The sequence below is a fragment of the Rhipicephalus microplus genome, chromosome 1 (assembly GCF_043290135.1).
Source record: "Rhipicephalus microplus isolate Deutch F79 chromosome 1, USDA_Rmic, whole genome shotgun sequence".
Taxonomy (NCBI): Eukaryota; Metazoa; Arthropoda; class Arachnida; order Ixodida; family Ixodidae; genus Rhipicephalus; species Rhipicephalus microplus.
In genome coordinates, this window is record NC_134700.1 from 264,704,218 (window position 1) to 264,721,553 (window position 17,336).

The following is a 17,336-nucleotide window of genomic DNA, read 5'->3' on the forward strand; positions in this document are numbered from 1 at the left end:
CAGTCATGTAGGTTCTCAAAACATGCATGAACAAATTCTTACGATGGGATCCTGGACAGATTTTGAACCAAGTTTCTGCAAGCAAAATGAAACAATCTTAAGTAAGGCATGTAATGAGGAACAATAACATATACGGAAATCATTTAGTGCTCACAACATTATTACCATACATCAAAGCATTTGACAGACAATAAACATCACCTCTAAAAAACTTGTAACTTAACGTAGGCCAGCACAAGCTGCAGTAAAACATTAACAGCATTTCCTGAATTTTATGATGTGGTCCTCCACTGCCTTGACTGGCCCATCCTGGTTAATGCCAATGGGGTACTGCCCAATATAACAAAAAGGTGAATGTTATCAGTTTGTAATAGAAGCAGTAATAAACTAGAAATTGAGAAAATTTATAATTAAACAATAAAAAAGTGATAAGTTGCAGATATATCAAGCTGCCTGTTCAAAAATGCTGTAAAAACCCACGCATAGCCCAGGGTTTTTTCCTAGACTTTCTTATTTAAAATTTCTGCCCCGGACTATTTGTGGATCCCAAGACTTTTCAGCCCGAATTCGTAGTTTTGGCAATACGTGGTGCTATCATCATCATCATCAGGTGTCTGCACGCTTCTGCGGTAGGTAGCGTTAGTGACGTTAGATTTACTGTAAATACTACCTTTAGGTAGCTAAAGGTAGCATATACAGTAACTCTAAGTGATGTTAGTCCTACAGGCGTGCAAGAGTGGCCATTGCAACCACTTGACGCACGTAACAACGACCATGGTTTTACGTCTGTGACTGTACACTATGCCAGCTCTGCGAAGGCAGTAGTTGGCTGTCTTTAGCAGGAAGGCTATCTTAGCTGCTGAAACCATTGGTAACTGTGCAACGGGACGACAGCCTAGCGTGGACAAGCGGTGCATTCTTAACTGGAGTCCAGTGAAGAAGTTTTCGGGGGCCGAAACATGGAGCTTTTCCTGATGTTCAACAAGAACTGGCGAGAGAGAGAGAGATAAAGGAAGGCCGGGAGGTTAACCAGATATTGGCATCCCGTTTGCTACCCAGCACTGGGGAGGGGGAAATAGGGGCAAGAAAGAGAGCGTAGAGAGAGAGAGAAGAAAAAAACAACAAAGATGAATGTGCACTTATGAGAAAACAAATATGCACACAGGAAGGGTATTCTGGCTACTACCGTTCAAAAAGGCCGGTCGATCCCAAAAAACCGCAGTAGCGCTTTGAGGGCCTTTTTCTGTGATGGTGCATCCTGTCGATATTGTAAAATTCTCAACCTCTGTCGAAGGAAATTGCCCTCAAAGTTTCTAGTGGCCCAGTGAGGTGGGAGGCGAACTTTTTTCTGAAGCAACAGGCTCCACAGCTTGCTGTCAACATTGAGCTGTTGCAAGCAAAGGCAAGGGAGATTGCGCTAGATCAAGGCATTGAGCAGGCTGTCTCTAAGGTGAGCAAGCATTGGGTGTCTTTCTTCATGTGTCATGCTGGATTCTCCCTATGTCGGCATACATCAATCTCGCAGAAGCTGCCAGAAAACTATGAATACCTGCTTGTGGGCTTTCAGAAACACGTGATTTCCTTGTGAAAGGCAGTCTCTTTTCAGTTGGGCTAGATAGGAAACGCTGATCGGACGTCTGTGTACCTCGATATGCCCTCGGTTCTAACAGTTCATGAAAAAGGCTCCGGGCAAGTTACCATGCGATCAACTGCAAATGAGAAAACACGGGTGACCGTAATGATAGCCTGCGGGGCAGATGGATAGCTGCCACACTACGTCGTGTTCAGATGAAAGACGCTGCCAAAGGGGGAGAAGTTCTTGAGAAAAGTGGATGAATAAATCGCTCGTACTTCACTAGATCAAGTCTGTGTGGTGTCGACGGCCTAGAGCATTGCTAGAGCTCCCATCGACGTTTGTGTTCACACATTTTGGTGTCATCTGGCGGACTTTGTGAAAAGATTGCTGCTTGACAGCCGCACCGAGCTCGTCGTTATTCCTTGAAGGATGACATCCCAGCTGCAGCCACTTGATGTGAGCATCAATAAGCCATTTAAGGACCACATCAGGCGGCTGTATATGGAGTGGATGAGGTACTGAGAGCCGGAAACGACTGAAGCGGGCATCGCCAGCGATGCTGTGCTCGTGGATAGTCTAGGCTTGGCGGGTATTCCCGAGGTGCTCATTTGCCGCGCATTCAAACATTGCTCTATTTCAAACTCCCTCGATGGCACTGACGACGAGGTGCCGTGGGAGGACATGTCCGACAAGGCAGCTTCGGATGAGAGCTCGTCAGATGACTATGAGTAACTGAGCGTAATTAAATGTATTTTTCTGTTTTCCTTGGTCTATATTCGAATGAAAACTTCTTTTTCTCACATTTATAATGCCCGAAATGCACCTCTGACTATATGTGGGTCCGATCTATTCGAGGGTTTTTACGGTATGTTTGTTCTCATCCACCCTGGTGCAACAAAAAGCACCTCAGCACTTAACACAATATAATAATACAACTCCTTTGAATTCTAATCCATCGATTTTCTTTTCACTATAACAAACTAAATATACCTTGCGTTTTTGAGCAAGTGCATCTAGAACTCATGGCCTTGTGTTGAAGGTTAACACATGCCGCTGTGCCAAGCTTGTAAGTTAACACATACACGAAATTGAAATGACACATTTTAAAGTGTTATGATGTTGTAAACATTTGTTTTAGATTATAATTTATAATGACTTCTTACCAGACAGTCACTCCACAGCAACAACTCCACTCCCTTACTGCGACATACTGCAGTAACATCCCGCGAAATATCTTCGGCACACACAATAGTTTTTAGTGCTGGAAACTGCTCCTTTTTGCTAATGAAGTACTGCACTTTGTCCACAGAGTCACATATATATACAGGGCTTTCCACTGCAAGCAACGATCACAAAAAAAAAAAAAAAATAGGGAACATGAAGTGAAATTTATAGTAAAGATCAATGGTTGATACAGTAAAAATAAACAGCAAAAAAAGAAGCAAAAAGAAAAGATGCAACACGAGGTGCTTAGAGATATGTACAAAAACGAAAAGATCAGTTAAGAAGATATAGTAAAATAAATGCATTACCTATCTCAAGAACTGAAATTACCTATCCCAAGAACTGAAATTACTTATCTCAAATTACCTACATTACCTATCTCAAATGCATTACCTAGCTCAAGAACTGAAATACTTCAAGTAGCTTGTACAGTGAATATAATTAACATTGATGCACGATGGAAGCAAACAGCAGTTTAAAGGGCCACTCACCGGGTTTGAGAACTTTGAGCTGACAAACGCAATGCATAGATGAGGCGTTCATGATCATGTCTGCCAAAATTCGCAATGCTATGCGCCGTGGAAACGGGTCAAATTTCAAAACAAACGCTTCTCCCCCTTCCTTTTGCGAATGCGTTCCCAGAGAATGAGGGCATGACGTGCGTGTATGAATGGCTCTACGTACACGGCAATGCAGTGACATTGTCTTCTACGTAGACGACAGTGGCATGTGACATGGCAAAAATTATTTAACATGACATGCGTAGTTTATTTATTTTTTTGCTTGAAGAGATTAATAAATCTCTAGATAAATAATGAAAAGCAATAAAAGAATGTGAGCGTTCTCTTTATTTTTAAAATTTTTTCTCCTGTGAATTGCAACGAGATGCGGGGCTAATGTGCCAGCATACCGTGGTCGATGCATCGAGCATGCGACAGCCGTAGAATGCTTCTACGCATTCGCGCACTTATTGTGCTGATAAATTCTACTGCTTCTAAGCCAGCGCTTCCAAACCATCCCGCAGAAACAGGCAGTAGACCTCAAAACAACGCTGGTAAACAACAATAAAAAGAACAACAACAACAAAAAAGAACTGCCGCCCACGTGCACAGTGGTTGGGCTTGTTCGGGGACGTCATGCGCACGTGACCTCTTGGTCGGATGCCAAAGAGGGTGGGGAAGAGATTTGGCTTGTGAAGTCTACGCTGAGGAGCGGCAAGGGTTTCGAGCTCACATCCTCTCATCGTTGTTTCGCGCCACTTCAAAAAAACAATTTTCTCGGCTCGCATTGAACGCATTCAAAAAATTTTTTTAATAAAATGTTCCTCATCAGACACCCAACAACTTCCATGGTCTAACGAAAATTTGATATGGGGTCTGGTGAGTGGCTCTTTAAGGGATTCATGGCGATAAAAGATCAAGCAAACAATTCACATTTTTTAACTTATTTTGCATCCTACAATACAGACTTAGTACAGATGTTTAGACTTAAGCTTAAATTTAAGCATAATAGAGAAGTTTCATACACATAATATAATGTGATTATGTGTACCAGGCCCGTAGTAGGTTTTTTTTTTTTCCAAGGAAAGGGGCACTAGTTGAAGGCCTAGAAAAACTCTTATTTTCATTATTTAGTCTCAGCAAAACACCGTGCTTCATCGGTATCTTGGATCGGGTCGCGAAGTTCAAAAGGGTTGAATATTTTTTCAGAACAATACTGAAATACAGCAAAAAATGAAGCCGCAAGTACGAAGACTAGGCAAATGTGTGTACTATTCATCATTCCCATGGTCGCTCAACGATTGCAGCAACAGAGTCCGCTCTAGTTAATTTTAGGAAACTCTACGAGGCGGAAGGAATAGGCACGAAAATGGCTTTTCGAAATGGAGGGTGGTGCACAGCGCTGTATTATTCAAAAATTGTGATCACCGCAGTTTACTGCACGAATCGGCAAGCTCGTTTGAGGAGTTAAAAAGTCTGAGCCTGTTTACTGGCCCTTTAATTCTGCAGCGTGACATCGGTGGGAGCCATACGATCGTCTCATGTCCCATGTCGTACTTTTGATTAGATCAGGTGCGATTTGGAATGAATCCCTCAATCGTTATTAGATTTCGCCTGTAGCTTATGCTAATAAACCGATTTACATAGAGAAACTTGATGCAGATCAAGCTTGATCACAATTGAAAGGGCCCCTACAATACCAGTATGACATGCTTGGTATTTTTCTTCTTGCTTAAATCAGTTATGCACCTCCTGTGTACCCAGGACTCATGGATAAGCTTTTAACTATATTGTATGAATAGCAAAATTTTGGGCACAAAGCAAATTCGAGGGTTGAAGTGTGAGCGTGAATCAAATCGAATGTTTTTCAAATATTTTCTTAACACTTCGAAGCGAAATTGCCAAAATGAGAGTTGGAGAGAATTCATAAGCATATTCTTAAGGGAGAGCAACATGAAAGTGTTTCTTTTGGCTAAGTTGATGAAGCGCTGCCAGGGTGGTGTTTCATAGTTGTCTTATGAAGAATGAGGCAATGCAGACAACGAATTGTATTATGTACATGTATTCGGTGCGACCACAGTGTTGCCGACAATACCTTACGCGTGAAACACAAAGATGTTATTTCCTAACCCTCTCCTCTTCTTTCAATTTCTGTGGAAGCTTAACTGATGTGGCAGACAAGAGTGTGCTGCCTTCGAGTTCTGAGTTCTGAATCTGCCTCGTAGGCTATATAAGAACATCTCAAATTTTAAAGACTAAAAATTTCACGTCCAATTTTTTGGACTTCCTGCCCAAATTTCAGGTCCAAACAGCTATAATTGAGCTCCTACCTCTGCCATATCTATCAATTACATGTTAAAATTGGTGTTTTCTTAAGTCAGTACAATTGCGACCATAGCGGAGCCAGGAATGCAGCTTTGCCACAATACAAAAATGTGATGGGGGTGAAACACATTATAAATATTAAGGGGTCACTGTTCATTGGACATTGACAGTGTTTGTCTTCGGGATGTTTGAATAGTGATATTCCACTGCGAATAATCGCACACCCCTCTTTTAAACCAAACAAACATAGCCCTGAAAGCACAACCACTGCTAATTTCAGTGGCCCCTAAGCTCATAAATTAAAATGGAACATTAAATTGAAAGTTGAAATGTAAGCATGCACAGGCAAACTACAAACACCACTCATATGCAAATTGCAGGCAGCTGTGAGCACACATGCTTTATGACTTCTGTGAATGCAAATATGAATTGCCAAGCATTGCTCAGTTTATGTGACAGCTCAAACTAAGTCACATAATCTCCTTTATTTATTAAAACCAACTTTGGCATTTTGTTCTTCTGTAACAGTGCCACAAGCTTTATAATGTGAAGCCAAACCACAGATTTGTTCAAAGATCTTGCGCCTTGACCGTATTAGAGATGGTGTAGTTGAAATAAAGTTACGAGATACATTTCGCTACAACGAGCCGTTTCCGGCAGTTTCTAATTGGCATTCGATAAAATGAACAAGGCTGACTGTAGAAAAGACGTCTAATTTTGAAAATTTCCATCCCGTGGTAACAAGTGTATCACATGAGCGTAATTATCTGAACAGCAACGAACCTTGTTGGAGAACAAACGACGTGGCCTCAAGGTCGGCGTTGGCTGTGACTGGACAAGAAACCATGGAGTAGTGGGACATGGAGTAGTTTGAGATGACGTACTGCAGAAATATACGTCCAGTAAATCGCAGAATCTGGCGAGTCCTTAAAACTTCTAAACTAAACTAAAGTTAATGTGGAAGGAAAGCATTTCATGTTATTCTGTGCTTTTACCATAACAGAATTTCGAATGCTCACTGGTCAAAATTCAGAACTTCGCATAAAAATGTTCGGAAAAGATCTCCTGAATGTCAAATGTTCAATTAGTTTCAAAGTTCTGCTACCACAGGGGAATTCTTTTTCTCCTTTCTTCTTTATTCAATGCTGTAAACCTTATACAAGTCCAAGCATGGTAAGTAAAAAGATAAAGAAGGCAAATACAAACCAAGTCAATAATGTTTTAGACTGCAAGTGGGGTGAAAGGCAATAAAGAGTCCTCCCATTGTATTATAGTACGATGAAAAATATGAGAACTTGGATAAATCTACACATGTGAAAAATTGCCTCAGTGACTTAGGATGATGGTGGCAAGCAAAAAGGCTTGATTGAGTAACAATAAGCAATAAGCATTGGCAAGTAGAACTGTAGCAGACTTGCTATGACACAAGTGACTGTAAGGCACTTAATGCTTGAAGGAGCATGGGTTTAGTATGTCAGAAGCTGCCTCACATAATTGTAGGAGGAAGCAAAGCATTAAATTGTAACCATCAATTAAAGCTTAAAGAACAAATATAAAATAACTATTCAGCATGAAATTAGCAATAGCATAATTACATGCCGAGAATGTTTTCACAGTCACAAACTTGGCCGATACTTGTTGAGCCTCTTGGCTCCCACTTTATGAAGCCACTGTCTACATTGTGCAGGAGAGACCAATATATATTTTTTTTCTACTGTTTCTGGCACGATACTGTTAATTTACAGCTGGATTTACAATATTATTTGGCACACCTCTTTATGTGACCTTTGTGTACAGATAGTTTTTTTTGTTCTGCCACTATTATTGTGTAGCTACCGCAGACGAGAATTGAACCCTCATGCCCTCATGCTCGGGCTTACAAATTCTCAGCTGTCAAGTGCCATCATGGTAAAAATGCTAGATACTAGTGTGGCTCACATCCACTACACTAAAACCATAATATCAATGAAATCAACATTTTTCATGAAAAACTGTCCCTAACAAAGCATGGGGCAATCACCTACTTTCATTGCATATGGAAAATAAATACTTGTTCTTCAACAGTAACAACCTGAAATGACACAACAGGTACTTTTACTTTCTCAACATTATGAATGTGCACACACACACACACACACACATGCGGACATGCATGTTATAACATGTGATGTACTCACCTCAAGGCCAGTCTTGCAGTTGATCATGGCAATGCTCTCACGAGGTACTAGTCCCAGGGAGAGCAGTCCAGACCCAAACATTTGGCATTTTTCCAGGAGCTGCATTTGGCAGATTAAAGCAAAGGTTAGAGGTATAGTCAGTGGCAAGCACTAAGGTCAGAACTATGGATGTGCAAATATTGAAATTTCATCTCGAATCGAATTGAATAGTGCTGAAAAGTGGCCAAAAATACTGAGTTTGAACCGAATATTTAATAGTATATTGTAGCGATGCTGAGGCAGACAGGCTAAAAAACAAGCGTCTTTATTAGGGCGAACTTGTGCCCACGAGTCTAATGACTATGGTCGTCGAGTCCGAGTAGCCGAGAGGCACAGATTCAACTATCTTCCTCTTCCTCGTAGTCCAAGCTCACAAACGCGTGGCGCATGCCTGTCGGGTCTTGCTGGTGCTCTTGCCATGATGATTGCGGCGGGCTACTTGAACGTGGCCAACCTGCCGCGGCATTATCCCCCTCCTCAGCCGCATCGTCCCGATGCTTGAGAGAGTGAAATGATACATGTGCACTCTCACTCGTTTTCCGACGACCTGTCATGATAGGGCTTCATGCGGACTACGTGTACCACTTCTGTGGGATTGCGGCGTCTTGAGCTCACGTGTCCCGCAGATCTGACTTCATAAGTGACGTCGCTGATACGGTTGAGTACTTCATAAGGGCCGAAGTATCGACAAAGAAGCTTTTCAGAAAGTCCGTGGCGGCGCACTGGGATCCATATCCACACTTTGTCACCGGGATGATAAAGTGCGTCACAGCTTCGCTTGTTGTACCGACTAGAGTCGACGCGCTGTTGACGGCGTATTCGGTATCTTGCCAATTGTCGTGCTTCTTCGGCTCTTTGCAAGAAGTCATCTATGTCAGGTGGATAGCTGTTTTTGTCCTGTAGTGGTAACATGGCATCCAGTGGGGTGGTCACTCTTCGGCCGAATACTAGTTCGAAAGGGGCAACGTGGGTTGTTTCTTGAACGGCTGTATTATATGCGAAGGTTACGTAGGGTAATATTTCATCCCACTGTTTATGTTCAACATCGACATACATTGATAGCATGTCGATATAAAATAAGAGAAAGGATTGCCCCCTTGTGGAACGCCTCGTGTTTGCGTGTACGTAGACGAAGAAATGCGCTTTGGGAACGAAACCTTCGATTACACAAAAATTCCTCAGTCCATGCCGTAATGTAATTTGGGAGTGTCATGTTGTGCAACTGAATAACTAAAACTACATGCTCAATGCTGTCATACGCTTTCACGATGCGTAACTAATGCGACATATGGTATAAAGCGGTGCAAAAATGATATAAATAATGGTATAAAGTGGTGGTAAAAGGTAGGTAGGTAGGTAGGTAGGTAGGTAGGTAGGTAGGTAGGTAGGTAGGTAGGTAGGTAGGTAGGTAGATAGGTAGGTAGGTGGGTAGGATGCCGCCATCTTGGCGATCTGAGTGGCTTGATATGACTGCGGTGGCACTGTGGAGCTGTCTGTTTTTCTGTCTTCTTGGTGCACCTGTGGACTTAATGGATTCAAGCGCATACGCACGTGAGTGGGATAAACCTGTGCGATAGCACTACCTGGATAAAGTGCGTCTGGGTGGTGGCATAGAACAACTTGAGCTTCAACACGCTGAACTCAACCATGACCAACGACGCTGAACTTGCCATGATGATTGCGGTGGGCCCCTTGAATGTGGCCAACCTGCTGCGGCAATATTTACACGAAACATGTACTGCCAGTTACGGCTAGACGAAATAAAAAATACAGATGCTATGTCGTGTCGGCAGCTTTATTATGCACATTTTTTTGTTACTTATATTTTCAACTTTTGTGGGTGGAAAGCGATTTAGAAGAGCCACCATTCTATTCAGCAGTGCCATTCCTAACACCCTAAAGGCTCACAGAGGAGTACGGTCACTAGTTACGAGCGTGGAGCCCATTTATGGGCCCGGGCTGTCTGACGCTGTCGTATTATGTCATCATTTGTGGTCACAGCATGGTGCAACGCAGGCAAAATCATGGCATAGTCATCTACAGCATATTGAACACGTGCTCGCTTTGCTTTGAAGCTTTGCGCCAAAGCATTGTCGTACCCAATGAAGTGAACACGTGCTCGCGCCAAGGAGAAGTTTCTTCCTCTTGTACTTCGAGCACTTTGAATAAGCGAGCATGCGCTCGGCCCAACAAAAAGTTTTATAGGGGCGAAGCTCCTTTGCGTGTGGGTGTGTCCATCCTCCGATGGTGTATATAGCCACCAGTGGCACATACCCGAAAGAGCGGTCCTTAAATGCCCGCTGGATAGCAGCACTTGTATATAATACATGGCGAAAAGATGCGAGATGGCTGTACTTGGAGTGTTCACTAGACAGAGGGGCGGATGCACGGACAGACAGACAGCCACACGAACAGACGCATGGACGGAAGAACCGACGGATGCATGGAGGGAGGCACGGAAGGATGGATGCACCGATAGTCACACGGATCAACGGACACACGGACTGACGCACGGACGGAAGCAAGAACAAATGGGCGGATGAAAGCACGAACGAACTGACGAGTGCTTCGCCTCACTAATCATAATTCACTCCGTGGATATGCTGTGATTTTTTGTCACATCGAGAAAAAGGGAGAAAAAGAAGAAAAAAGAAAACAAAGATTGGGGGAATGAAAGAAAAAACCGAAGATAAACAAAGAGGGCAGCGCAGGTTCGTGCTTGCTTCAGGCTTGGCACCACTGCTGCATTAATTTTTTTACCCCTATTGTCACACAATACAGCTAATCTGACAACGGTATTGTTGCACTTCATTGCCATGGGAATTCCAGGCCCAAAAATCTTAAGGTGCCCATTCAGAACAACGTTTTAAGTGCACGCCGAATTGTTGGGCGTTTGCGAATGAGCGCTGCAATGCAGCAGTGATGACTGGGTAGCATGGACAAATTTTAACATGTGAAGATAAACACTAAGAGTATCACGGGCCAAAGTGGCGATGTCTTGCGGCGCTTGAAACACAAGCGACTGAACTATGCATCAAGTCCGTGCCTTCGTTTCGTCATTGAAATTGTGAAAGGCTTGACTGTTTTCCTGTGCTTTTTTTTTATGTGTGAAAATGACAATCTTTTTGAAAATAAACACGCACTCACTTTTGAACTTCGATATTGGTACAAGTTTTAGCAAAAGGCCAACTGTAACGATGTTTACTGACATGCTTTGGCCGCAAATAACACACACACAAAGTAAAGAAACACTCGACAACAAGCACAAGCGGCTTGTCCATGAGCGTTTCTTTACTTTGTGTGTGTGTGTTATTTACTAGGCCAACAATCAGTATTGCAACGATGTTAGTGTTTGTTTTATCCATCCACCCTAATCGAGTTGCACCATTAAGTTTTGTTGCATTTTAGATATTCGGCCAGTAGAATTGTTTGAAACTTTGAATACTAGCTATTTGAAAGAAAAATCAAATTATTCGCTTAGGCATTATTCGATCCGAGTTAAAATTCGGATATTCACACATCCCTACCATAACAACATAATTATATCACTAGATTTTAAGTGAAGCACTCTGTATAGAGGAAGCTACAGGCTATTTAATGTTAGTCATTTCCTTAACAGCAGTTATAAGTGGTATGTGCCAAGCTCTGCTTTTCATGAACATCTGCCAACACATGGAAGGTCGTCGAGGTCACGCTCCACATGCTTTTCTCGTTAAGCTCTACACCATGAGGCTCTGCTAGAAATGTAGCTGCTGGCTGATCTACATAGCACAGATTTTCTGTTCTCGTGCTCACTGTGCGGCTGCAATATAGTAGCTACTCCACTATACACATTGGTTGCCTTGAAAAGGCACAGAATGTTGCAGCTTGACCTATTGCCAATCTCTAAGTCTACAGCCCACAGCACTCAAAGGGCAATCCATGGCGCTAAAGGAAGAAAACCTCGACAGAATCACTGGTTGCACTGCTAACATCGACATGGAGCACATTGTAACACAAACAGCTGATGCTCGCCATCCACCGGAAGCTTAGAGCTGTAGTAGGGAATCACAATTCCATATTTCCCTCTGTGATTTGCGTCACTGGAGCAGCTGTTTGCCCCAATGACATCGCTCACCCTGATAACGTCCCTTGAGCAAAGGCCAGTCAAAACTTAGTGAGGGGGTACTTCTGAGACCTGTGGGGATGCATGCATTTAGAACCTGATAATAGATCTTGTAGAGTGCTCAAACTGGTCTGCTAGTGATCTGAAGGCTCACACGAAAGTGAAAACCAATTCAGTATCCCTAGTTTACAATAATGCCCATAATAAATGTTTATTATGCAGTCATGTAGGGAGCTAACATGTAGTGAGCTACCAATCTCAAGTCAGAGCAGATATTCAAATTGCGCTTTTTGCAGAGTGCTTCTACAGCAGTTATAAACTTGCTCTGTTACGAACCTCTTCATAGCTTATCCAGTGAAGCTCTTTCAGGTCCTTGCTCCAGTAACCACAGGCCTTCTTGTTTTCTAGAAAAACGATAACACCAATGCTGTGAATAAAAATTCCATGTGCTCAGACAATCTATCATGCAAGATTGCACCATTAACAATGGAGATTTTTATCAGAAAGAACGAGAGAATACCTAATACAAACTGAGTGCACCATAGTGCACTCAGTGACATACTCTTGACATGAGACTTTGTTGTGAGATGTGCTGCTTGCGCATCTCACAATGTCGACCAAGGAGATAAGATATATGGAGGACATTTGGCATTATATTTCAAGTCGTCTCGTATAAAGACAAGAGCCCTCAGCAGAACATAAAAAAAATAAAATACTAATGTATATGGCCCCATAAATTATGTGCTCTAAATTATAATAGTTTTAACATGAAAATCATATTTGACAATTATTTTTCTTATCTAAGAGCTTTGATAAACTCTTCAGATAAGATTGTATAAACAATGAATCAAAAGCAGATTCAACAGTTAAATGAGAAGTAGCTGCTCCTCTCAAAGACAATAAAAGCAGTCCTAGAAGTTTCATATCCTGGTTCTCAGCTCTGACAGCCTGAGATATCAAATGAAGCTGCATCGTGTAGCATGCCAATAATTGAAAAATATCAACATTAGCATTTCTCAAGTTATGATGACATAGCGAATGGCTACCTAGCAGGACTTTCAAAAGCATTACAATGCAGAAAAATTTTGAGATATGCTTCTGTAAAATGTTATCAAACAAAGTTGAAATGTATTTTAAAAAATTAGCGTTTGATGGAAAGTTGAATGGACAATCAGTTTTCTATCAGTCTGAAGCTTTAATGTTTACCATGTCAAAATTATAGCATAGGCTGCGTGAAACATCAATGCAAGCAAGAGAATAATGTTGACCTGCTTGCAGTTAACAAGTACCCAAAGCATATTAGGTACACCGGCATTTTTCTTTTGCATTAGATTTCAGAAATGTCTTAAATGTTGAACTATGGCATGGGGTAGTAGAAACATGATGGTAAGCAAAAGAATCATTTTGACCTCCTTGCAGTTAACGGGTACCCATAGCACATTACGCCGGTGTTTTTTGGGGGGTTTTTTTTGCATGTTAAATTTCAATAATGTCTTGCATGTTGAAGTATAGCGTGGGCTAGTAGAAACATAATGATAAGCAAGAGACTAATTTTTACTATCATGAACTTATTAGATAACTAAATCTCATTATGATGTAGGTTTTGTTTTTTATTTTTCCATTTTAATCTCTTTGGAGTGACTGCATGGCTAAGAATCAAACCTGTGATGTTGTGCTCAACAGCTCAACATGAATGAATCATTGCAGCAGGGACAATAACAAATTTGGATAGATGAATGGATGAAAGAACATTATTATTGTCCAATAGGCTGTGCTAGTGTCCTAGCCCGAAGCGGGCCGCTCCCAGGTTGGGACTGAAAGACCTAGCCTTAGCCGCTTCCCGGGCCCATTGGACTGCCCATAATTGTCCCTCTAATGTAGGACTGCGTAAAGCTACGTGCCCCTATTCTTCAGTATTTTCCTTGTTGCTACGTAATGTGGAGCAATGCTAGAGCATATGAGCGAAATCTATGGTCTAATGGCATTTATCGCATGTGGTACAAACAGAGACCACAAGATAAATCCTGTTAATTAACAGTGGTTTCGGGTAGGTTCTTGTCTGTAAGCCATGCTAAGAATTGTAAAGCCAGTGAATAAATGAAAGGCTTGAAAAATGCTGAAGGGGAGGACGATGAGAGAAATAATGGAATAACAATACTGCCACCTACTTCTAGTAGTGGGTCGTATTGCCAAGGTGAAGGCTCACACCACAGACACAGAGAAGAAAAAAGTGCACGTGCCCCCCCCCCCCCCCCCGCTCTGGCAGACAAGCCCAACCGACGCGCTTGGTTAGAGCCCTGTTGCTGAGATGTCTATAAACCTTGTTGACACCCCCTGGAGTGACGTGACAATTGGTGGAGGTGCTGGGTAGGCCCCTCACGAATGTTTCAGACCCCTCCTGGAAGCGGCACCACTAGCCCAGTGCGAGTCAACACTCCCGTTCATCAGACAAGTCGCAGGATCAGAGGATTGCCACCCAAAGCTGACCCTACAGTTCACACCAGTATGATGAGCACGTCCGTTTTAACCACTTTAACAGGTACGGAAAACCGCTTGGTGACTCGGTACACCCTCGAAAGTCCACAGGTTCCGACATCGTTTCATGGCACCGAGTTCGAAGACGTCGAGGACTGGTTGGTCGACTTCCAGCGCGTGGCTGCTTTGAACGACTGGAACGACGCGGCCAAACTACGACGTGTGTACTTCAATTTGGAGGATGGAGCACGTACCTGGTACATGAATCACGAGGAACAGATGAAATCGTGGCCCGAATTCCGCCGCCGGCTGTTGGATACTTACAGAAGTGCTAATCGCCACGAACGAGCGGAGCGAGGGATCCAGGCCCGCATCCAGATGCCCAATGAAACTGTCACGACCTATGTGGAAGATATGACGCGCCTGTTCCGACGGGCTGATCAGAGTATGACAGAAGAAAAAAAGGTGCGTCACCTGATGCGGGGAGTTAAGGAGCAGCTTTTCGCTGGCCTTGTACGGAGCCCTCCGAACACGGTCGCCGAGCTTTTGTCCGAAGCCGTCACGATGGAAAAGATGCTTCAGCATCGATCCACCCTGTATGAGCGGCAAGTGAACACGTCCACTGCTCAAGTTCTCACGACTATTGGGAGCAACACTGAGTGTCTGCGCGACCTTATCCGCTCCATAGTACGCGAGGAGCTGCAAAAGGCTGCCACACCACCACTACCTACAATGAGTTCCATTGCAAGCATCGTCACGGACGAGCTGCATCATGCCCTTCGTGACCCTGTGAGTATGAATAACGCCACACCCGCCCCGGCTGACTACCACCGTGCGACCTATGGGGAAGCCTTGAAGCGCCCAGCTTCCTCTTACCCGCTGTTTGTTCAGGCACCTCCTACGGTTTCACTTCAGTCGGCGCCGCCTCTCCGGTACTACGAGAACACACGCACACCCCCACCTCTCGTTTACGCCAGCCCTGTGCATCTTGCGGAACAACCAGCACACTACCTTGACGACAGACGTGCTTCGCCTCGGAAATCTGATGTTTGGCGCACTCCTGATCGCCGACCTTTGTGCTTCCACTGCGGTGAAGCGGACCATTTGTACCACCAGTGTCCATACCGGCGCCTCGGGCTGTGCGGATTTTCAGTATATTAAGGCCTCCTCAGTATGGCCAGCGACCGCGGGACATTGAGGACTACCTGGCTCAACAGCGCATGCCACCGCCTTCTGGACGGCAGCCGCGCTCACCGTCGCCGAGGCGCTTTTCATCTTCGCTACAGCGCCATGCTGGCACACGGTCCTCCAGTCACCACCGGGAAAACTAACGCAAGCGGCCCTTGGAGGCGAGGTCGCTGGCAGTCGACGTGCTGAAGACCTCCGATCGACGCTAACAATAAAGGGTGAATATTCGACTGAGCGATATGTGCGGCTTTTTCTGGATACACCGGTGCTGATAGACGGCTATGCAGTAGGTGCTTCAGTTGATACCGGGGCTGACTATTCGATACTAAGCGGGAAAATGACCAGACTACTAAAGAAGGTAATCGCGCCCTGGCATGGCTCCGTGATTCGAACGGCTGGTGGCCACACCGTCTCTCCGCTTGGAACCTGCACGAGTAGAGTTTGGGTCTGCGGTTATACTTTTGTAGGAAGTTTCCTTGTGCTCCGTGAACGTTTACGCGACGTTATTCTTGGTGTTGACTTCCTGCAGGAGTATGGAGCTGTCATTGATCTTTAAGAGAATCGCATCACCTTCTCAGCCGACCGAGCAATCGATAAGCAGGACGACCAACAACGTACCGACGTTCTTTGCGTTTCTGCTGAAAGTATAACGCTTCCTCCAAGAGCCAGTGGTATTGTCGACGTCACATGCTGTGGATTGCGAAATGGTGAAGCGATTGCAGAAAATAATTTTTAACACCTGCTGACTCAAGGTGTTTGTGCGGCTAGGAGTATCATACAGCTACGTGATGGCCGATCTCAACTGCTCGTTACAAATTTCAGCAACGAACACCGACACCTTTTCCGTGGCACTTCGTTAGTGTTTGCAGATGAATTAGGAACCGTTCCCACCTGCTTCTCGTCGGACGCATTGGAGGCCGCCGATACATCTCTAAACAATATCGATATTAATTCTAACCTCACACCAAAAAACCAGACAGCACTGCGAAAACTCTTGCTTGGATTCAAGTCATGCTTCGCTGCTTCCTCTAAGGTGCGCCAGACTTCGATCACTAAGCACAGAATCATCACTTACGACGACGCTCGCCCAGTACACTAACAGCCTTACCGTGTGTCAGCGAAGGAACGAGAACCCATTCGTACGCAAGTTCGAGAAATGCTTGACGACGGCATCATCGAGCCTTCCAACAGTGCGTGGTCCTCTCCGGTCGTCCTAGTCAAGAAGAAAGACGGAACGCTACGTTTTTGCGTCGATTACCGGAAGCTGAACAGCGTGACTAAAAAGGAAGTGTACCCGCTGCCACGCATCGACGAATCGTTAGACAGATTACGCCGCGCCCACTATTTTTCTTCTTTGGATTTAAAAAGCGGGTACTGGCAGATTGAGGTTGACGAGCGAGACCGCGAGAAAACGGCTTTTGTGACCCCTGATGGCCTGTATGAATTTCGAGTCCTTCCTTTTGGTTTGTGCTCAGCGCCCGCAACCTTCCAACGAATGATGGACACTGTGCTTACTGGTCTGAAGTGGCAAACTTGTCTCGTATACCTTGATGATGTTGTCGTTTTTTCTGAAACCTTCTAGCAACATCTTCACCGCCTCAGGAGTGAGCTACAGGCTATTCAATCAGCAGATCTTACACTCAAACTGCAGAAGTGTCACTTTGGTTATGAAGAGCTCAAATTCCTTGGCCATGTAGTCAACGCCAAAGGAGTCCGACCCGACCCCG

General features: G+C 44.1%; 1 protein-coding gene across 1 annotated transcript in view; it reads right to left on the minus strand.

The window, feature by feature from the left end:
* The window catches only part of LOC142815782 (long-chain-fatty-acid--CoA ligase 5-like), a 64,535-nt gene that overhangs the window by 29,260 nt on the left and 17,939 nt on the right, over window positions 1–17,336 (minus strand). Inside the window, exons 3-7 of the mRNA XM_075894153.1 lie at window positions 12,283–12,350; window positions 7,803–7,901; window positions 6,409–6,508; window positions 2,740–2,912; window positions 43–75 (exon numbers count right to left, since the gene is read on the minus strand). Coding sequence (XP_075750268.1) covers window positions 43–75; window positions 2,740–2,912; window positions 6,409–6,508; window positions 7,803–7,901; window positions 12,283–12,350 — 473 coding nt within the window. The remainder of the gene's footprint in view (window positions 1–42; window positions 76–2,739; window positions 2,913–6,408; window positions 6,509–7,802; window positions 7,902–12,282; window positions 12,351–17,336) is intronic.